This window comes from Rhododendron vialii, chromosome 5a (assembly GCF_030253575.1).
Source record: "Rhododendron vialii isolate Sample 1 chromosome 5a, ASM3025357v1".
Lineage (NCBI taxonomy): Eukaryota > Viridiplantae > Streptophyta > Magnoliopsida > Ericales > Ericaceae > Rhododendron > Rhododendron vialii.
Window position 1 is genome coordinate 1,976,938 of NC_080561.1, and position 22,772 is coordinate 1,999,709.

The window sequence follows — 22,772 nt, forward strand, 5'->3', positions numbered from 1 at the left end:
TACTCTACACAGAAATCAACAGTCAAAGTCAATTAAGGGCAAAACATTATATTCCGTTCAAGAAATATGACCATTTGTTAGCACTCCACAGTGAATCATGGTGCTTCACCCCTATGATCAATACAAGTCTCCATCATCACAACCCAAAAACTCATTGTACTACAGTATATTTTAAGAAATACAATACCACTACAATTCAAGCTAAAAAAATTGAAAAGAACTCCAACAAATTAGAAATCAGCTACAAAAATATGATCACGTAAAGTAAATGGGTAGACATGGTTTCATAAAATGTGTTGGCAAAATTCACTCGATCTCGAAAAATCACGTCTCTCCGTATACTTTCTATGACCAGTTCAGTGACGAAATACTAAAATAATAATTAGTTCCCGCTATGCAACCATACTTGCTCCTCCCTTCGATCACTTTCAAAATTGCGAGTTGAATCATGATAAGTGGAAAAATTAAGGTGAACTGCCAACGACTTATACAATGTGGTCCATGGATGAAAATTCTTTCCTTTATATATGATGCCACATGTCGAGCGCCAGATGGGTCCAACCGTCACTGTGACATGTCAGCTACCACTCTCCTCACGGCTTCTTGGAAGGCAGATTCGTCCCATTCACCTCCCTAAGTGCGCACAAAGGAATCAAGAGGAAAAAAAGTCATTGCTTTTGATAGAAATCTAAAGTGATTACTACTTTTAACTACTAACTAAGGCATGTAAACTAAAGCAGCCATCCGTTATTGAAAGGGGGGAGATGCATGAGGAAATATAGAGAGAACAAGTTGAATAATTCAACTTGAATTCAATGGACAGAGTCCACAATTTGTTGGATTTAGCTAGAGCAAATCTCTACGGATTTTCTGAAGAGATTTGACCAAAACAAATTAAAGAAGAAGTATTCACCGAGATATTTGAGTTATGAAAACTTTTAGTGATATATCTAGGAGATTCTAGAGTTATTTTTTATTTTTTGTAATTCCACTTGTTTTGGCAGGATTTTGTTACCTTTTTAGTTTTGGTTAGATTTTACTAAATTTTAGTTTAGATTACGATATTTATTACGTAATTTGATTCCTACCTAAATTAGGATTTCTCTAAACCCTCCTTGGGAATTCATTCAATCAATAGATAAAATTCAGAGTTCTTTCATTATTCGATTCTCTGTGCGCAAGGTATTTATCTTCTCTTGTGGATTCAAGACTTCGTTTGTTAGAATGATCAATGTATTTCTAACCCATTCATCTACTCAAAACAATATCTAGTTCTTCCGCTACGTCGCTGCGTCAATTTAACTAGGTCAGTCGATGGTTACCATCAACATTAATTGTTCCATATTTCCAAGGGACGGGTTTACAAAATTCATAACCAAAAGTCAAAATATTGTATGCATTGTGAAATGAAAAGATGACAATCAAAAACATTATTCTGTAGGGTATGTGTAAATATTATGTTTGTATGGATCGTCGCGTCTCCGAATTCTGTTATCTAAATGTTGCTCTATTCAATGCAATTATTCTACTAGCTTTTATCAACCAGAATTTTAAAAATCTTTTGTGGGTATTTTTGTAATTTCACATTCAATTTATTACCTTTCGCATAATTAGTCTTCAGACAATTTGTTTTTAGCTTGTGTTTTGTACTTACTAGACTAGAAGTCCAAAATAAAACTAGTAAAGTGAACCAAAGCTAAGTAGAATTAGAGTCAATGAAAAGTGCTATAATACCATACCTCAATTCTCAATCTCAACCTCACAATGTTGATAGGATTTGAATCAACCACTTGGGCATCTGCCTCCACAGACAATAAGCTCGCATTCTCAACTCGTCTCAAAAATTCCAGTATCCTGGTCACCAAATCCATCACATTGCATTCTCCACTCAAAACCACTTGCAGCCCAATAATACGGGCTTGTGATGTTGATTCGGCTTCGTGTGTGATCCGAACATCTAGCCTTTGATCTGGGGAGAGACTCACTTCTTGATCATGATCTTTTTTTTTAGCCAAAAGTTGTACTCTCTCTTCCAAATCTCTATTTCTTTTATTAAGCTCTTCGACTTGTGCTTTCAAAGAAGCTAAGTAGTCCGTCGTGCTAGCAAGCACCGATGCCTTGTCTTTCTAGACAAATCGGCAACGAAGATTTCATCAGTGTGTGTTTACTTAAAAGATGATGACTCAAAAAGAAAATTTATACATAGTGTGATATGAGTCACAATGCGATAGTAGTTTTAGTATGATACAAAGCATAAAATGCATCCTACTCTCACGTAGTGATGCTATCTTATCTTCCTCTCAAACTATTGTACTTCTTTCATTATTAATGTAATCCCTTTTTTGCCGTTCAAAAAAAAAATTATGTATATTATAACAAATTTGTAGTAGAAAGTTGATCATATGTGTAGTACCTTTGTTCCCGGAGGAAGAAGTGATCTCAATGCTTGAAAGCTCTCATTAAGTTTCTCTCTCCTCTTTCTCTCAGATATCATGTGGTGCAGCTGAGTGCTTGACATGGGTCGGCTTCCTTGCGCTCGTCCTTGGATTCTCATCAAACTCAAGCTTCTAAAGAACGTGATTGCTCGTTTCTGGATGTTCGGCTTTCTAACTCCAGCCGTAATAGTCATGGTTGAAGGGCCTAAAGCTGATCGAAATCTCTTGAATGCACTTGGCTTTTGGCTTGTGCCGGCTTCTGTCGTTGTTGTTGCTGTGGTTTCGGGTGTAGGGAATTGAATAGAGGGGAATTGGATGAAGGCTTGGGGAAGAGGACTAGTTGAGCTAGATAAAGGTCTCACTACTTGGCCAATATTGGAAGGTTCGATGGGTGGTCCTAGGAGAGAGGAAGGGGTACTTGGGATGTTGAATAGGAAGGGCGACGCCTCGGGACTGCCCATGGATAGTGATCTCAAAGAGGATGAAGACGATGAGGGCCGGGGTTGATCCGTTGGAGGGAGCTCTATCGGTGGTACTGCTAATTGTCGAGAGAAATCGTCTGGGAACCAGCTCCTCATCTCCATTTCCAAGTTAACCTCCAAAATCAAAGTTTTGCATACGTACAGAAACGATCAATCTTGCCTAATAAACCACAAAATGGACTTCTAGCAGCAATATATTCATTTTGCATTAGAGTAATAAGCTCTATGTATTCAGAATATATGAATATATTGTATGCTCTCTTTGTTTGATTAGCAATAAAAAAATTTATTAGAAACTCGACAAAGAGTACATCGAGAAAGCAAAAAGAAGGATATAACACCCGGATCATAATGTTGATACATGAAGAAAAGAGTGAAAGACCAAGAAGAAAAACAAAGAGAAAAACATTCAAAACCTCAAAACTCTTTTTCCACCGAACCCAAAATAGCCCTTTCAAGAAACCCACTAGAGTTAGGCCTTACAAAAATTGCAAAACCCGCAGCAAATATAACCGGAAGAATCGATCCAAAGCCATATAAAAACCTCAAGGCATAAACGAATATATTGTCCGCGCACTTTTTATCATCTATTCTATAAGAATCTCATGTACGTAGCAGAACCAAGTAACAAAGAATATAGTTCAATTTTCATGAATTTATGTACTAGTAGACTACATTGTTCAAATAGGCAGTGAGAAATGCGATAAAGGTTTTCCTTACTTGAGTATCATTAGAGAAGCCTAGCTCAATCTCTCCAATATTGCACCCCATAAATATTGCAGTCTGTAAAATGAGAGATTCAAATGCATCGACGATTAGATAAATAATCGAAAACACGCTTTCAAATATATTGCTGATCAAGAAATGAACACTTGAGGGATCTTGTTGAACAAACCTTAATCCTAGCTTCCTGGAAAAAAAAAATTGAACACGAAGGGAAAAAAAGGTAAATTAATTAGCATAACTCTTCATATGAATTTACGGTTATTGCTGGTTGTCACTATTAAAATCAAATTACTTCCACAATTAATATTACCTGATAGAATTGCAGCTGTGGTTCAATAGATGCTAGACTTAGGAGGTCCAATTCCTTGAGCTCCATGTATGGAACACCATTCCTGAAGGCAAGTCCCGGAACCCGGCTGAAATAATAACCAAAGCAACAACCCAATTCCATTATGCGTTTATATATTTGCGGAGAGACATTGTTTATTTTCCAATAATTTGTGCCATACTGATCATTTCCAAGAACGAATAACCCTTGTCGATATTCATCGAATAACCTCCGAGCACGACTTCCAGTTCCAGAGGAGGAGCTGGGTTGGTTGTTTTCTCCAATGTACAATCCGTCCGTGGAGATCAAACAACTGTGAAGGTCATGCATCAAACATATATATACGCAGCTATATATATATAAGTGAAAGATTTGGTTTTGTGTATACATAGAATAGAGAGACCCAATAATTCTTGTCCACTTGTCTCAATGCACTTTCAGTCACACCACCGAAAAGAATCTCGAAATATGTACACGAATCTCGAGATATCGTATTTGTGTGGCTGAAATGCATAATGACGAGTGTATAGACGTGAATTTTGGTGACAAAGGAGCCATTGGCACTGAGAGAGAGAGAGAAAGAGAGAGATCGATCTTACCTGGATGGTTGGGGTATGTAAGACCAGAGGCAGATATAAGTGGAGGCAAAAGAGTGGAGCATGTGTTGGAGAAAGGTGGCACGGCCTCCATCATCAAGTTGGAAGATGGAGTCCATGCATATGCATAGATTTATGTAGGCATAAGGCAAGATCTCTCTCCAACCCCTCTCCCTCTCCTTAAGTGCTCATGACATAGACATATAGACACCAACTATGTGGGAGAGAGAGAGAGAGAGAGAGAGAGAGAGAGTTGTGTTTGGTTAATAGGAGCTTGAAAAAGTGAAGGACAGAGAGAGAGAGAAAGATGTTCGGTGCATACTAGGCTACTAGCTTTGAAAGAGTAAAGGAGAGAGAGAGAGAGGGGTTTGGTGAATAAGAGCTTGAAAAAGTAGAGCTGGGAAAAGGACTTGTTTTGGCCAGGAAGTTGGAACTTTGAAAAGTATTTCCAGTGAGAGCAGCAGCAGCAGCAGCCGAGAAGATCTTGGAAAAGTAAATAGGTCAGAGTCCAACTTCGCGAGGATGTTGAAAAGAGTCAAGAAAGCAAATAAATTGTCTTTTTTCCCCTTTCCTGCGCCCTTTATACTTTAGGGCCACATTTGATTGGTCGGATTGAACGAAACCGACGAAATATATTACTATATCTCGTAAAATATAAAATTTTACCTGGTCGAGAGAAAAAAGATTTATAGGTTGAATTTAAGGCATTCTAATACCTAATAAGTAATCACATTGGTTGCATTCATATGTTAGAAATGTACTCCCCGCGAGTAAGGGTATTCTAATAATAAGTCTAAGTTGGACCAAGAGCTCTCGGCCAAGCGGTCGTGGAGGAGGGTTGGCATTGTTCGGAACATAGGGATCATATAAAAGTATTTGAAAGAAGTTTCGTGTTTGTATACGCACATCTTGAAATTGAAGGCTCTTGATTGCTTCTTACGATGTTATGATAACTAGTGATAAACTATATTCAAATTAATGAAGCAAAAATTAAATAGGCATTCTATTTGGAGGATTTTATTTAGGCATCCTATTTAGAGTATTCATTACCATTTTAATGTTTAAAGTAATTGTCTAGTCTATCTTCCATACCCACACTTTGTCTAAATCTTATAAGGTCAATTTCATTATATATTCACTTATAGAGGGCCAAATCAAAATTGAAGCATAGTTTCGTGTGGACTGGTCGCACTAGAATTGATACAATATAATACCTAAAAAGTATCTAACTAGGGGTGTCAAAGGGGCGGATTTAAGTCAAATTGGGCAAGTTGTAAGTGGGTTGAGTCTTTAATGGGTCATTGACCCATTTCGAACCAATTACTTATGAGTCCAATCACTCATACCCAATCTGATCCATTTATTTAAAATCAAACCCAACCTGCTTATTAAACCAATTACATATATATTAAAATCTTAAATGACTAAAATACCCATGTACACTAAAATGATCATATTACCCTTATAAATCTAAATGACTAAAATACCCTCATGTATACTAAAATTACTATATTATCCATATATACTAAAATGACCAAATTAAATATTTTTTTTCTCGTTGTCACATCTTTTAACAAATTCTAGATCCACACACAATCCATCAGAACGAGTGCTTATTGAGGACTCCAGTGTTCCAGAAGCAAGTAACACAGCACTTTAGACAAAAAAAAAGGCAGTTGTTTGATACTTTTTTGTCTTTAGAGTTTTTTTTTTTTTTTTTTGCTTTTGTCATAATTTTTTAATTTTTAGACTCTTCTCATCGAGACGAATGATTAATCCAAAAAATATAATGTCAATCTAACTAAAATTCAAAAAAGACGAACAAAGCAGACAAAATGAAAAAAAGTTTACACAGAATCCACCCTTAGTGCCAACTCAAGTTGCATTGTTGTGAATTTTTTCGTCCAAAACTTTTTTGGTAATTTTTATTTTTGATAATTGTTTATTTAGCTATTTTTTAGGATTAATTATTTGTCTAGATAAGAGGAATCGGAAAAGTATGAAATTATGGACCAATGTTGAAAATATTCATGTAAGATGTCACTTTAAACAAAAAAGATTGTTGTCTGATATATTTTTCGTCTTTATTGAATTTTTTTTTTTTTGCTTTTGGCTATAATTTTGTACTTCTTAAACTCATTTTGTCATAACGGATGATTAATCCAAAAATTATAAGGCAAATCAAACAAAAATTTAGAAAAGACGAACAAAACACACACAACAAAAAAAAAATTTAAGAAAGTTGAGCCCTATGCTACAAGTAGGAGAACACAATTACAATTGTAACAGTTGGTAAAGCGCATTACAAATTTAATTCTAGTAACGAAATTTTATTGCATTTCACATTACAAACCATTCTTTTTAAAGATGAATCAATCTGACTTATATGAAATACAAATAGATTAAAAAAAAAGTTTTGATCGATCCAATAATTGAGGGGAGAGAGAGAGAGAGATCGAGAGGACAGTCATGGGAGAGAGGACCGTCGAAGTTTTGATTATTTTCATTTCCTGTGGTGGGTAATATCTAGGCTTATTTGGTCATTTAGCTCGGCTCAGTTGAGACCCAATTAAGATTCATTGGTTTGGACCCATTTCAACCCAACTAACAAAGAAAAAATTACTGCCCATGACGTATTTTGATAATTAATACCCGCGAATGACATACTGAGAACATTTGTCCGTCATTTTCCCACTAACAAATGAGTTGAGTTGAGTTAAGTCTATATATTAATGGATGGATTTAGATTGATTAAAGAGTTTGAATTCAATTTGCCACCCTTATATCTAACCCTGGCCTTCAACTCGAGACCAATCCTTAACCACAATTAAGAGCACAAAAGGATGGGTAAATTTCTGGCCGTGGGTTTAAAATCAAGTGTCATCACCAAGGGTTGTGCTTTTCTCTCCAATGATTTCTGCTTATGTCATCTTTCTCTCTGATGATTCAAGAAATGGCGTATTCTTTTACAAAATCGAGGGGTGCCCGTGCTCCCTACCGTTGGGCGCTATTCGTCAAGTCACATTACACCATTAGTTGCTGAGGACCGATTCCACAACGTATTGTCTTATTAGTCTTTGTAATAATAATATAAAAAATTAATAAAAATTTATTTTTGCTGTTAAAAAAAAAAAGTCCCACCATGTATGTATTAATGATGTTAGTTTTGGGGTCCACCCATAGCGGTTGTTTTGTGAGAGATTTTCATAGTGTTGGGTGTTTTGTGTATTTTACCCGAGTCCCTTACATATATAGCTCGTAAACCCAATTAGAGTTAAGAGTGTGACATAATATGAGAGAGAGGGTGAGGCGAGCGCGGGGAGCTGGTCTGTGGCTTCCCGGAGAGGAACCGCGTTGGTTTCTCGAGAGTTTTTTCATCTTTGTTTATATTGTGTGTAAATATATATCTAAGGGAGTTTTCGTCTGAAATCACCGTGTGGATTTTGTGCATGGTGTCCCTCCGATCCTAACAATTAGGAGTACGTTTAGCCCTAATAAGAAGGCATGTGGTTTCAAACCTGATCTTTGTGCAACAATTCTTAAAAAACATTTTAAATAAAAGAACGATGTAGATCACTTGTGAAGAATCCACACAATCCGGTGTGCATTCAAGTATTCATAGTTTTTTTTTTGGGAATTGATTTTCACACTTTTTTTTTATATCCACACTTCCTTTTTAGTCTTCTAGCAAAAATTTTACACACTTTCAATATTAAAAATAAAAAAAAGGTAGTTCGTAGATATCGAAAAGAAGAATGTGAAAATCATTTTTTTTTTTTTTTGCACTTTTGCTAAAATAAAAAGACTTCTACTGTTCAACAACAATTCTTCGCTCGATCCATGGACCCTACAAATTGAATGCAACTCAGGCAAATCATTTGACCAAAATGTCTAATTTTGACTGCCTTTTTTTTCCTTGGTCGGCATTTTTTTCTCTAAATAATGAATAGAGATTTGATAGGAAAAAGTACAGCGATCCGTTTGACAAGAATACCAGTATGAAGTATCAGAAGAAAATTCTACGGTTGTGCTTCTCCGATTCTCAAATTGACAGAAAATAACACATCATTCTGTACTAGAATTTCGCAACAAAATAGGAGTCATATTGAATCAAACATCAAACAAACATGACAAAACCAAGCACGGAAGTTTTGGCTTCACGATATTAGGTTGGAGACTGTTTCGAGCATTACGTGACTGTGCTCCAAGAGTATTTAATATTCACACGCCTATTTAATGCTTGGGAATCGTTGGATTGGAGCTTTTACTTGTACTTTCACCCCTCGATGGAAAAGAAATTAATACTTTATTGGGAAACATGTCGAACTAAACCAATCAAATGCATGAGAAAGTTTTACAAATTTGTATAAATTTCATTCATATATTTTTACTTTTGTAGACTAATCGAAAAAGTTAATTATTATAAGAAAAATTCCCAAAAATTTATTGACTGTAGGAAAATGAATCATTTAAGTTTTAACCAAAAAAGAAAATAGATCATTATCTAACAAAATAAATTGGTCTATTACAAGAGAAAATCTTTTCTACAGAGCTTTCCGTGGAGGGTTTGCGGAGCACCATCGCGTCCATCCAAAAGTGTTTTGGGCGGTCCGGATTTTAATGCCACTTATTACAAACTTCACATTTAAGGCATAGATTTTTATTTTTGTTTTATTTATCCTCATTAAGGCATAGATTACTGACATCATGTTGTTGCAGGCTAGGCTAGTAACATCTTTATATATCGAGCCCACAGGCCCCACGCTTAACTATTGGGCCGGTCCCAATATTTGCATCCAATCATGCAAAAAATTGGGCTGATCCCATTTCGATTCATTTTCAAAATCAGGCAGATTGGAAAATAAAAAGAGTGACTGTATTTGAACCCCCCAAAAAAATCCTTTGTAGGCCCAAATTTATTTGGATACAGACTGTAAAATATTTTTCTTATCCCAAACTAGCCTTATCTTCTATGAACTCTAAACCTAGGATCTCCGGGATCCTGTAGGGCGGGCTGTCCTATAGGGTTGTAAGGCGTTCGATCCAGCCGTCTATTTCGATGATGGACAACTCGGATTTTAATCCGATTAATTGACGGTCTAGATCAATAAGAGTTCAGATTAAATCTGGACTCTATGACGGTACATACTAATACTGCTGTTTTATTACTCGACTTCAAGTTTTGCAATTATGCATGAATGTACATGATTTTACGTTATTGACTCTGGTTTTGCAAAGCAAAATGTTTACAATCCTAAACAAGGGTGATCGTGTCGTTTTCGTATAAAAAATAATTAACAAAAAACAAAATAATTACTACTACCTAAAAGGTAGCGATATGTACTAGCATCGTCCTCAGGGATTATGACGACTAAGTTGCGGTTGCTTCAATTAATTTCTAACTTAATTCGAAAAAGGATTTGATTGTTTGATTTCAAAAATATTAAAAGTTAAATTAAACTAAAGCGATTAAAAAGTAAGAGAGTTTATAAGCGAAAAGATCTAGGGTTTTGAATCCACCCGATCTCTCACAATATAATTTATATTGAAGTTCAGAGCTAACTATTCGAATCAAACAGGACACCGTAGGGTTCGTGGGCCCACAGGGTGTTACCTAAATATAATCGCAAATCATTGAATGGCATGGGTATCGCCGCCTAGTACGAACTGTCTTACTAGTACGACCCGTCTCTATGGCATAGACCGTCTAATAGCACAGGTGCGTCTTATGAAACATAGCCCATCTCAGCTAATTATCATGACCTAATAAAACCGTTGTATTAAGTGCTTAAAATCCAGAATAACAAATACAAATAGATTGAATGGAAAGAAGTATCAATAAATAAATCCTTAATTCATTCCACCCTTGTTCGAATATAAAAATCCTAAATAAAACATAAAGTACATTATTCAGAGATCGTGCTTCATTTACGTTCAAGGAAAAGGATTTAGCCAGATATCGATTCAACTCCACAACCTCCGATTTTCTTATGTTCCCAGCCGTAGTGCTCCATACCCCGCACTTGTGCTTGAATTGCTCTTTATATATCCTCCAAAGAAAATCCTATGCTCCTTTTTATGCTCTGCCGATCTACCTTTTAAACTGACTCCCATTATTAAACTTTGGGCCCCACCCCTCTTCGAAGAATCAATATCACTTCAAGACAAATTCATTAAATTTAATCAATTTTAACGTATTAAGTTTTCGAACATCTGCAATTCAAAAATCAAGCATTAAATTCCGAGTAACAATATAAATGAATTTGATAAAGATAAATTAGGGTGCGTTTGTGCGAACATTTACGCACCTATAGGGCTTGCTTCACTTTTCATAACTCCAATTTCACGAGCTTTGGCCAAACACCAAGCTGGGCACACTGGACGAACGGGGCTCGGAAAATGCTTTCGCTTGTACATGGAGTGTGCATTTCACGACGACATGGGTTCCACCTCAAGTCTGAAACCTCAATTCCAGAAATCCTAAGGATAAATTGGTATTGTTCTCATCTACATTCCACTTAACCTATAACACCAAAGAGTACTAAAAGAAACATGCAACGAATAACAGGTCCTAAGGAATTAAAATGGGTTGAAGAAACAAATTTGAAAACATTGGATCAAGCTAAAACACACAATAATACTGACTACTGAGGCATAATGCAACAGAGGCAGAAGAAGAAGTGAAGAATTTCATAAAGATAAGGAAAGCCATTGGTGTCGGATTCTTTTTCCACCTCAGTAAGGAAAGACCCGCAAGAAGGCTACAGAACCTTGGTGGAATACGAGCCGATTTACATCCACCCAAGTAGTGCCCTATTTCAAAGACAACCAGATTGGGTAATCTACCAAGAGTTGGTAATGATGACAAAGGAGAACATGCTAGAGGTCATGAAAGTTAATCTGAAGTGGATTGTGGAAATGGCTCTGAGATTCTTTAAAGTTGCGAATCGCACAAAAATGAGCAAGCGAAAGCGTCAAGAACACGTTGAACCACTTTACGACAAATACCACGAACCCAATTCTTGGTGGTAGACTAAAAGACACGCTTAATTTTGTTATTTTTTGTGGGTTGGATGTCACTTGTTTCCTCTTTGTAACATTAGGCATGTATGTATGCTTCTGTGGGTTCAAGAAGTATCTTATGTTGAGAGTTATCACTGACTGTATAAGTCTCCAGATATTTTCGAAATATTCCTGATTTCTCCAGAATCCTCTATAATATGTCGGACTCTTCTAAATTTTTTTTTTTTCCCTTGCCAAATCATCCAATCCAAAAGGCTGGAAAGCCTTAAAACCAGCACTGGTCCATCAAATTTCATCCTTCACAAAAAAAAAAAAAAAAAAAAAAAAAATGCAAAAAGTGCTACATACACAATAATTTAAACAAAACACTAAATACAACCTCTCAAATACATATAGGGCCCGCCCACACACACTAGCATTTTTTAATTCTTTTTGGAGAAAATTATGCATAGAACACATATTTTATCCATCTTTCTTTATTTTTTTCAAGAAATAGTAGGTGGGTTTCCTAAAAAAGTTTGTCTATAGCTTAATTTTAGATAAATTGTTTTCGCTAAATGGATTGTTAGTTGCTGTATGTGAAAAGAATAACTTATTCTAAAAAAATCCGTGTTGTTATGGACCGTAGCATATTCCGGCCTATTTTTTTTGTTCTTATTCAATTTTTTTTCGCATTTGTTAATTTTTTTTTTATAGATTATTGCTTTATTATGACGAGAGGAATCTAAACAGTCAAAAATTATGAATAAAAATATATTTTTTGAATAAAGCCAAAAAGCCATTTTTCGTCTTTATTAAAAAATTGGGCTTTGATGTTATTTTTTTTAACCTTTTAGATTCCTCTTGTAATGATATGACAATAATTCACAAAAAAAAAAAAAAAATCAACGCAAAACTAACATGTCCGGAAAAAATTTGAATAAGGACAAAAAAAAATCCAAATTCTAACCCTTTGATTATATACTTGATTATTTACACTAGAGGACAAGCGTGTGCGTCAATGAAGCTTGGTTCTTCTCAATCCATTTTTCTAACATGTTAGAAGCTTTGATATAGAAAAGATGAATTGAGAAGAACCAAGTTAAATTGACAACAAGCAACTTGGTTCTGCTCAATTCATTTTTCTAACATGTTAGAAGCTTTGATATAGAAAAGATGAATTGACAACAAGCCTGCTTTTATTGATATATATTATCGATTATGTCAGAATTCTAACATGTCTTTTCACAGGCTACAAGACTTGGTGACCACAAAACCTAAACAAATTAGAAAAACATAAATAACAAAGAAATAAGATTAACTTGAAAACATGAATAATACCTTAGACTAAACAAGAACCACAATAATTAAACCTAAAAACCTTGGTAACATATATTATGCCTAATGGAGTATTATTCTAACATCTCCTCAAATTCAAGTCGGCAACAGACATCCGGGAGAAATAGGAAAAGCTGAAAAACAAATTCTCCCCAGAAGCCAATAAACTAGCTAGTTCGTTTAGATGTTAGAGAAAGGAAAATCTTTATTTACGGAGATTCAGTAAATAAAGTTTTATGGAGATATCTAATTTCGACCGTCAAAAAGTGTTTTGAACGATCCAAATTAAAGACAAACTATTAACGGTAAGATATATTTATTACCGGTCAAATATTCAAAATATATCTCAATTGTTAATTGTCAAAATGGACAGGTGAGATTGCGCGTTTTCTGTGAACAACTAAATCACGGCTCCTCCGTGAATAAGTTTCTCTCTCGAGAAAAGGGGAAACTAGGGGTGGTTTGGCAAAATAAGATAAATGGCTTATTTTTATCTTTATTCAAAGTTTTTTCGTACTTCATATTTCTTAGTTTTTCGTCGATTTTTTTGAGAAATATTGCTTCTTGAAAGAAATCTAAAAAAGTAAAAAATTACAATCAAAACTTAATTTTTTTAAATAAAGACAAAAATAAGCAAATAAACCAATTTTTTTGTCTTTATTAAAAAAATTGGATTTCAATCGCAATTTTTTACTTTTTAGATTTCTCTCGTCATGAAGAAACAATAATCCTCAAAAAAATCAATAAAAATTTAACAGATACGAATTTTTTGAATAAAGACAAAAAATAAGTCATTTGACTTATTATGCCAAACGACCATAGACGCGACGAATAGGGTAAGAGTAAGAGGAGAAAACTTGTACTCGTATTGGACTATTGAAGTGATTAAAAAAAACATTGACCCTGTTCTAGTTTCCCTCATTAAAAAATAAATACTTATTTGCAATTTTCAAGCTTAAAAATAATAGCTTACTGAAATAAAAAATATGCAATACGAATTTTTGTTTAATAGAGATCTATCAAACCTTGCAAGAAAAATTATTTTTGTAAGCTCATTATTTTTAAGTTTGAGAATATATTTTTATTTTTTACTCCATCCATCCCAATTTATTTGTTCTTTTTCACTATTTGAGACATTCTATAAATTGTCTACATGTTTTTATAATATTTTTTATATGCAATATAAATCTTGTATGATAGATCGTCTAAAATTTGTGTGTTTTCGAAATTATATAAAACATTATAAATTATGAACTATGGAAATTTTGTTTTTGAAATACACGTATTTTGATATCGAGAGACGGAGGGGGTATTGCTCATCGAACAAAGAGCGCACAGGTCTGAGTTGACTCGTCCCCTCAATTCTGGGAATCCTTGTGTCCGACTTCCCCCCATTCCTCTCATCTTCTTCAAGCATTAATCCTTCTTCTTTTTATTTTCCCCTTCAGCAGCTCTTCAGCAGGTACGCCTCATTCCTTCACGGACCCACTACGACTTTAAAAGAACCCTGAAGATGTCTCAGCCCTATTCTACCCACTCTTCGCGAAACCCAGGTATAAATAGTTCCAATTCATTATGTACATGTGCAGCATCAGTGTATCTGTATAGTGGGTATGTGTATATGAATGTATATATCTTATTTTACATCGAAAGAACTCCGAAAACCCAGGTTTGAAATAGTTTTAATTATATCTGTGTACGCATGAAAGTTTATCTTTTTTCCTCTTTTTTTTTTTTCCTTCTTCTGGGTTTGGTTCAAATAATCATGAGGTGAGTGGATGTAGGCTACCAATTGACTGATACATTGGCTGTTAGTAATTTCCGTTGACGAGTCAACTCAGTGAAACTTGCCTTGCTAGTAGATTGCCTATTGATAGGAAACTTTGCAATTCATGAATGCTTGAATTTTTTGGAAACACAACAAAATTAATGGGGCTGCCATAATGGTCCTTCACCACCTCAATTCTTTTGCACGGAGATCACAGCTTGAAAACTCTCAGTTTGAGTTAAAATAGCCTACATAGGAAATTAATTCCTTCGCCAACAAGGAATTGGCTTAACCTGGCCCTATAAATTGAAGACCACCGAAGCACATACCCCATGTACGTGGTCAATAGCGAATTATAGAGTTTTCAAAGCATCTCCAGCCTTGACCCAAATTTTTACCCAATTTGGGGTCAAAATTTGGATAAAAACTCATTTTGGGTTAGGCTTACTCCAATGGCAAAATCCTATATTGACCCAATTCAATGGCATAGAGGTAAATAAAAGAGAGGAGACGATCAGTTTGGCAAACTCCAGGGAAGTTCAGCAGCTCCGACGAGGTAAAACCTTCTTCTTCGTTTGTACTTTCGTATAGAACTTGGATCACTGCACCTTCTTCTTCTCTGAACCTCGATCGCTGCACCTTCTTCTTCGTCTGCAGTTTCTTCTTCTTCTCCGGCTAGGTACAACCTTCTCCTTCGTCTGCACTTTCTTCATCTCAAAAAATGGGTTTGAGCCTATCTTGTCCCAGAATTGGGCAAAGAAATGGGTAAAACCCAAATATGGGAAAGGGTTTGGGTGATGATTGGAGAGGAGTTTTAGAGGGTTTTGCCCAAACTTTGAGTTTGGATCTTAAAATGGGTCAAGGCTGGAGATGCTTTTAGGTAACTTCTTTCTCTTAAAATCCTTTAGGCTTCTGTCTTTTCTTCATTGTAGTCTTTTTTATTTTTGTCTTTTGTTGTTTTGCACAAGTAAAACAAAAGGCTGTCAAAAAGGTAGACCACCACATTGATTTTCACATTTATCCTTCTTGCTGATTTGGTCTTTTCTTCATTGTTTCTGGTTTCTACATCGATTGAAACTGTTCCTGAATCAAGGGGCTGAATTTTCCATAATTACCGAACAAATCTTTCGGTCAGTTCACGAGACTGCTGGACTTCTAAACCTTTTTTTTTTGTTCATGGTACATTCTATGTTGGTTTTTTTTTTTTATTGTCTTCTCTGAGCACAAGATATTGGAGGGCCGAACGGTGAGTCAACCTCTATAGTTGATTGGGTCTCCTCATTGACTCCCTTCATTGCCTCGATTCTTTCACACAAATTTCTTGCTGACATCCACCAAAGCACATAATGGTCCTTCACAGCCTCAATTCTTCTGTGGATGACTTTTGAATGAATATACATTTACTTACCAAAACTAGTAAAAGGTCAATCTGTTTAAAAGAGTCCAGTGCTGGTTGTTTCTAGTTTGTACTCTACATGAAAAGAGAGACATGGTATTATGCAGCCCTCATAATTATCATTCATGAGATTAAAGGCTGAATGAATGGATTGTGATGTTTCAGTTATGCAGCAACAGAAAGTCATAATACCAAACAACAATGGAGAAAAGCTTGTTGGGATATTACATGAAACTGGATCTGTGGAAATTGTGATCTTGTGCCATGGTTTCCGATCCACAAAGGTAAGTAATCGTGTACAATAGCCTAAAGTGGCGATCCTAAGGAAAAGATTGGTGAAACGGAGTTTATTGGCTGATTTGACAAATAAGTCTAGTAGTTTTGAATCTTTTGATAATGCAAATCTGTTCCTATTTCCTTAACCTATTTTGACACTGATAGCTTATCTAAAGTCGTTCGTTTGTTGGTTATTGATGTTTTGGGCTGATTGTGGGGATGATCTTCTATATCCAGGAATCCGACACTATGGTGAACCTTGCTGTTGCTTTAGAAAAAGAAGGAATCACTGTCTTCCGCTTTGACTTTTCTGGAAACGGGTAAGCGTATAACATGATAAGAAGTAAAAACTGTTCTTTAAGGTTATCTGTTACTAAAACTTTTAGAAAAACAAAGGTTATTTGTTACTATTTTTGTGCTCCTTACATTGCACTTGTATTGGGTTGGCTGAACCTCGCAAAATCATTTAGTGGTTGGCTGTCTATAGATAGAGACTCATGTAGTGGTCTAGCGGCTAGCCTTACGTTTTACTTGGCTTGAACTTGGCGTTCACTTTGGCTGATGTTCAGTTTTTCGCTTGCTCTTATTTTATAGTTTTCTCCCCTATTTCTAATGGGATTGTTTATTTGTAAAAGAAGAGACACATGCTCTTTAACATTGGGATACTGCTATTGTTTCTCATGGTTTTTGGGTGACGCACATCCATGTACACCTATCTATTTAAAATTTGATTCTGTTGGGGAATAGGTAAGCACCATTTTGTTAGTGAAACAGGCTCAATGACTTCATAAAAGCACGTTGATAGTATTGAACCAACCTGCCAACTTTTTGCATGGATGTCAATTCTAATCGACTTCATTGTCTTTCCAAGCTTTTAGATCACTAGTTGATCCTAACGCTTAAGCTTTTCGGGAATGGGCCCAACAATGTATGTCAAGCTTGCACGCCGCCATCTCTTCTCTGTGATCTTTCAACTCCTTAGATCTTGGTTGGATTGATATCCCAATTGTTGATAAGTTGCTGCAAAAGCTTAGGGAATGGGTCCAAAAAACATGTGAATCTCCCTCACTGTGCCTCACATATGACTCAATCTTGCCCATGAGACCTACTAATCCACCCTGAACTAAAAAAAAGAAGAAGAGAACAACCCCTTGGAGAATAATTGCTCTGCAGCTGTAAAGAAAGTGTCATGATTACCATAATGTGGAAACAAGCACATATGATATGAGTTGAGCTTACAATCTTGTTGTTTGGGAATGGGCCCAGCAATGTGTATCAAACTCTTTCATAAATTGTTACTGTTCCTCTTGTTGACATATAAAAATTATGTTCCGAGAATAGCAATATCTCTGTTTTTTCTTTCTCTTTTTGCTGTTTTGGAATGGGATGAGTTAAGGTTATCGAGATTTTGGTATGGTCTAGTTTTTCTTCTTGCTTCTAACCTTTATTGTTTGGTCTAAATGTCGTCGTTCTTGCTTGTCAGTTTGATGTGTACTTCTGTTCATGGTGACTTAATTTACTATGTATGAGTTATTAATTTTCAGGGAAAGTGAAGGTTCCTTTAATTACGGGCACTATTGGAGCGAAGCAGAGGACTTACGTGCTGTGTAATTCAACACTTCAGTGGCACGAGCCGTAGAACAAGTGCAATTCTTGGCCACAGTAAAGGTATGCCTTTTGTATTAAGCAGTCAATACCAGCAATTCCGCGTAACGGTGGACCCTGTTCTCAAAAATCCATTCACACTTTTCCAGTCAAAACATTTCATGCTGTGCTGTCAACAGCTCTAAGAAGCTCAACAAATAAATTCAAAAAGCTAGAAGTGCAAGGAGTCCTTTTTTTTTTCTTTCTTTTTTTTTTTGGTTTGTTTTTCTTAATGTTGTTCTGTTTCGTGCTTTGGTGTCTTGACTTTAGAAGCTATAGTTTGGTAAGTTTTTAACCCTTTTCTGGATTTGGATGAATGCTGGTCCCAAGTCTTTCAGGAGCCTGGGTGTTTAATTAGGTCTTTTCATCTGATCTCTTACTTTCAGTGTTTTCTAATTTTGCAGTTCAATTCCTAGTGTATTGGTAGACATTATGCCTATATTTAGCTTTGTAGCTCCTCTAAGTAATTAAAAACAAGTCTTAGGAAACTTTCCAGAAATTGGTGCTTGAGGACTGCAGATTGAATATAACCTTCGTAATGTGGACCCCATGGATTTGGCAAGTGGTTTTTGGATACCCTTGTTCTACTGTTCTGTGCAATAAAAATTTAACCAAATGAAGTATGAAAATGAAAAATGCTGTTTTGGAATTTTAGGGCTTCCTCTGAATCCCAGCCTCTGTCACCTTTAAAACCTGGCCGATTTGGAGAGTTTCCATGTTTTTTGTTTTTGTTTTTTTCGGGATTGTTACCTTATGCACAGCCTATAACATAGCTTCCGCTCGTTTTAGACATTTAACCTTGAAACTTTCCTTTACCTAAGCTGCCATTTTCCAGTGTTATTGTCGTTGGAGTGCTGAACTTTTCCTTTTTTTTTTTTCTCCTCCCTTTCGACAAAGGGAAAGGCTATGTTTACAATTTTACAAATTTTAGTACTTCTTGCACACCAGCAATTTGTCACTTTTTTTTTTTGGTAAGTGCAATTTATCACATTTTAAAATGTTAAGCAATTCAGATGCTTTCCATCTGCAGTCTTCACAGCTCAACACCTTTCTTCCACTCTTTTGGACCTTGATACATGCTTAACATGACCTAAGCTGCCAAATATCTAATTTTAGCAGCACTAGCTAGAAGCTATTTTAATGATTCTAAGGGCACAGAAAGAAAGGTAACATGCTTTTTTGGCTTCAGGACTATCATTAATTTAAGGTGTATGATTTATGACCCAAAATAAATAGTTTCATTGAATCTGAAGTGCCTTCTTACAATGACAATATAATGGGGCGTCTGCCTCTAGTTAATTCATATCCCCATAATCTATTGGCACATCCACACAGTCGCCCAGTTGGGTCAGCACCGAGTTATATATTGACCAAGTTTTATCATGAGATTTTTAGTATGTGAGAGTTATAACTTCATCTAAATTCCATCGATGGAGTTTTATATCCAAATGGAGTCTTAATTTCGCTGACAATTCATGAGAATACCTCTAGATTGGACGACATACATCTGTCATAGTTTGCAAGACTAGATTACCAATGCAATGACCAATTTTGGGGTATGTAGTCTTTTATCTCAACAAACTGCTCTATTACTGTAATATTGGATGCTATTGTTTCAGGAGGAAATGTTGTGCTCTTGTATGCCTCAAAGTATCATGATATCCCCACTGTGGTTAATGTTTCTGGTCGTTATGATTTGAAGAAAGAAATTGAAAAACGTATGGGTAAAGACTTCTTTGAACAAATCAGGAAGGATGGATATTTTGATGTTAAAAATACAAAAGGTAGTGTATCCTTTTTACAACTTGTGCACTGTTTTTTGCTCTCTTTTATCTTGCCTCTTAATGCAAATCTAGCTAGTCCAGTTACTGTTTTAGTCCTCCTTGTTATATTTATACTCACAACTGAGTCTGAATCAGCCATTCTCAATTTCCCATTATGTGTTTACCAAGAAAGTCCACTGGTTGCATGTCATATTATTTTTATTTAAAAAAAGAATTGAAAAGGGTTGCGTTATTCACTTGTGTGTGCTTGACCCATATAGCAAGTTTTCCTTTCAAAACACTTGGAGTCAATGGCGACAAAAGAGCACACGACTATTGAAAACATGAACATATTACGGTTGACCCGGACATGTATTTCACTATATGCATTTAATAGTTGACAGACAATCTCCTTTTGCAGGAGAAGTTGATTACCGAGTGACTCAAAAGTTTGACAGATCGCCTACATACAAAGATGCATGACGCATGCCGTCAGATCGACAAAAACTGCAGGTCAGAAAACGGTCAATTCATTATGTTGTATATATCTATGTTTCTGCAGTTTTGATTGATCTTGTTGATCATACATTAGCCGAAGGCCTGAAACAATGTATCACTAGACAGTCTCAGGCTCTCAGCAGACGGATTGAATTAAGTTTGTTGACCCATAAAAAAGCAACCTATTCAGCATCTACCATATAGGGCCAAGTGCATTGATTTTGTCGTGGCACTCTAGTAAAAATTGTCACTGGTCTAGATCAAGAAGCGTTAGTCAATTGCCTGCACAATTCTTCCCTTTGCCATCTGCGTAGAGTCCTTCACCTTGATACATGTTCTCACGGCACTGGTTTGTCAGCCTTGTTCTTGCAGCTTCTCACTAATCGTATATAAATGGCTCCATATTGTTTTTTGCAAGTGTAGCCACCATCAGTCTGGGGTCCCAGCCATTTTGGTGTGTCTCTATCATAATGTCATGACAATTATTTCTCCTGGTTTTGTCATCTTTGATCTGGCCTTGTATGAATAATAATAGCCTTAGTTATCTCCAATCCTGCTATATATGACATATTTTATCAGTGCGGTAATAATAGCCTTAATTGTCTCCAATCCTGCTATATACGTAGTATGACATGTTTTATCAGTGCGGTACTGCTATCTTATAACTCCACCATATTAGAGGCCATTTCTCATTCCTGAGAATTATCTATTGTGCCAAAGAAGGCTTGTTTCAACTGCTTCTGGATAATGGGACGACCTATTTTAATTTGTGGAATGGATCCATTCCACAAATTAACCTGCTGCATTGCATAATCTTACTGAATCTGGCACTTGCATTTGTAAACTTGAAGTAGATATGGAATTCAGTTTTCCACTTCACTTTCTGTTACGATATGGACCAGAATCTGTCACGCACTCTCATCCTTAATGATATTCTCATTTCGTTGAATGTAAGTTGTTGTATTGAATTGTCGAAAAATATTTCATAAGTCTGTATTTTTCGTGATAAAGGGTATTGACAGTCCACGGATCTGCTGATGAAACCATTCCAGTCGATGATGCAGTGGAGTTCGCCAAGATCATACCTAACCACAAGTTACACGTTGTACAAGGAGCAAATCATGTTTACACCAAGCACCAAACTGAATTAGCTTCAGTTGTTTTGCCCTTCATAAAAGAGGGTATTCACAAAGGTAAAGAATTTTTTGAGCTTCTTGAGTCCATTGATAAATTGAATGGAATTTGAGCTAATTCGCGTTCTGATTACTTTTAATTCCTATACAGGTGCTTAAAGGAACCCATTCGCCGTTGAGAGAGATTCTTGAGCTATAAAGGGATTATCAAGTTTTCGTTTTTTTAAAAGTACATGCAAGAAACCTAATCTAATGTACCCTAGGAGGTGGGGAATGGAATCCCATAATGAGAATCGAACCAAGGTCTTTTTCTAGGTAAAGGGAAGCCTTACCACTTGGCTTTCCCTTTCTTCTTAAAGGGATTATCAAGTTGAATACTCCCTAGTTAATCATTCTTGTAATGACTTTTGAGTAAGCGGATTAGGCACAAGCATCAAGTGATTAACTGTTTTACAGCTAATAAAATACATATCTGAGATTTCTCAGTTGTCTTCATTAATAGCTCGCAGTGACGTTTATTTCTCCAAATGTGTTAATTTTTTTTTTTCTTGGCTCGGCTACTTCTGCAATGTGTTGAACTCAAATGGTGAACTAAACAAGCATTTGATTTAAAGTTAGATTCTCATGCGCGTTTTATAAATTTCTGTATTAGCTCATACAAATCTTTGTTCTGAATTTAAGTGGGCCTCCTACAAGTGGACAATGAAATTGGTTTCTGAACTGATCTATTTGGGCTGGATATCTCATTTGTATACAAAACACTGACTTTTTGCGAGTTGAAACTACACTGTGCTCTTTCTCTTGTGGCCCCAGTTAGATGGAATTGAACCTGCTTTCTTTGCTTATTGCTACGGGTGACACTGAAATGAAATCAGAGCCTTGGTTTTTTTTTTCTTTCCCTCCTTAATTTCCCTCGTCTCAAAAGAACTTTTGTGGAAAATTTATGTTTCGCGTGGCTTTAATTGGGACCCACAAATGAGCTGTGAGATTGGTCTAAATTAGTCCATGTGCGCATATGTTAGCCAATATGTCATATATGGAAGTCGTAAAGCTTCCATTAATGAGTATTCACTCCAAAGAATATTCACCTGAATTTATGTTTCAAATAGAAAGCCTACTTTCTCAAAGGTGCCAAAATACATTTTTGCCTTTTTATTTTGTGAAGAGAAAAATGTACTTTTCATGGATCGGGTTTCATGTATCATATAACTTTTGTTTTTAATAAGCTTGAATACGAACAAATGTTTAATACTCCGTAACTTTTTTTCTTCCTTTCAAAAAAAAAAAAAACACCATAAACTTATTGAGACGAGTAGCAGGTTTTTAAGGTTAATTTGAATATCCTAACCATTCTGGGTTCGATCTCTTCTGTCCCGAAAACCCTTTT

The 22,772-nt window shown here is 35.8% G+C and overlaps 2 protein-coding genes and 1 pseudogene across 7 annotated transcripts in view; 2 read left to right on the forward strand and 1 right to left on the reverse strand.

Annotated features, from left to right (window-relative positions):
- Positions 1–32: 32 nt before the first annotated feature.
- On the reverse strand, positions 33–4,886 carry LOC131325421 (putative transcription factor bHLH041). Of its 6 annotated transcripts, XM_058357676.1 has the most exons (8): positions 4,571–4,886; positions 4,153–4,284; positions 3,954–4,059; positions 3,813–3,827; positions 3,638–3,700; positions 2,414–3,031; positions 1,740–2,126; positions 33–633 (listed from the first exon to the last, which is right to left on the reverse strand). In XM_058357676.1, exons 1-8 carry the CDS (start codon positions 4,684–4,686, stop codon positions 565–567), a joined length of 1,506 nt encoding a protein of 501 aa, XP_058213659.1. In that variant the 5' UTR covers positions 4,687–4,886; the 3' UTR covers positions 33–564. The 6 variants fall into 6 exon arrangements, with proteins under 6 accessions (XP_058213659.1, XP_058213661.1, XP_058213660.1 ...); XM_058357678.1 differs by lacking the exon at positions 4,153–4,284; XM_058357677.1 differs by lacking the exon at positions 3,813–3,827.
- A 9,480-nt stretch (positions 4,887–14,366) lies between these two features.
- LOC131325423 (uncharacterized) lies at positions 14,367–21,880 on the forward strand (annotated as a pseudogene).
- The window catches only part of LOC131325422 (uncharacterized), a 42,695-nt gene continuing 34,363 nt past the window's right edge, over positions 14,441–22,772 (forward strand). Inside the window, exon 1 of the mRNA XM_058357683.1 lies at positions 14,441–14,460. The gene's annotated coding sequence lies outside the window, so the exon portion shown is untranslated. The remainder of the gene's footprint in view (positions 14,461–22,772) is intronic.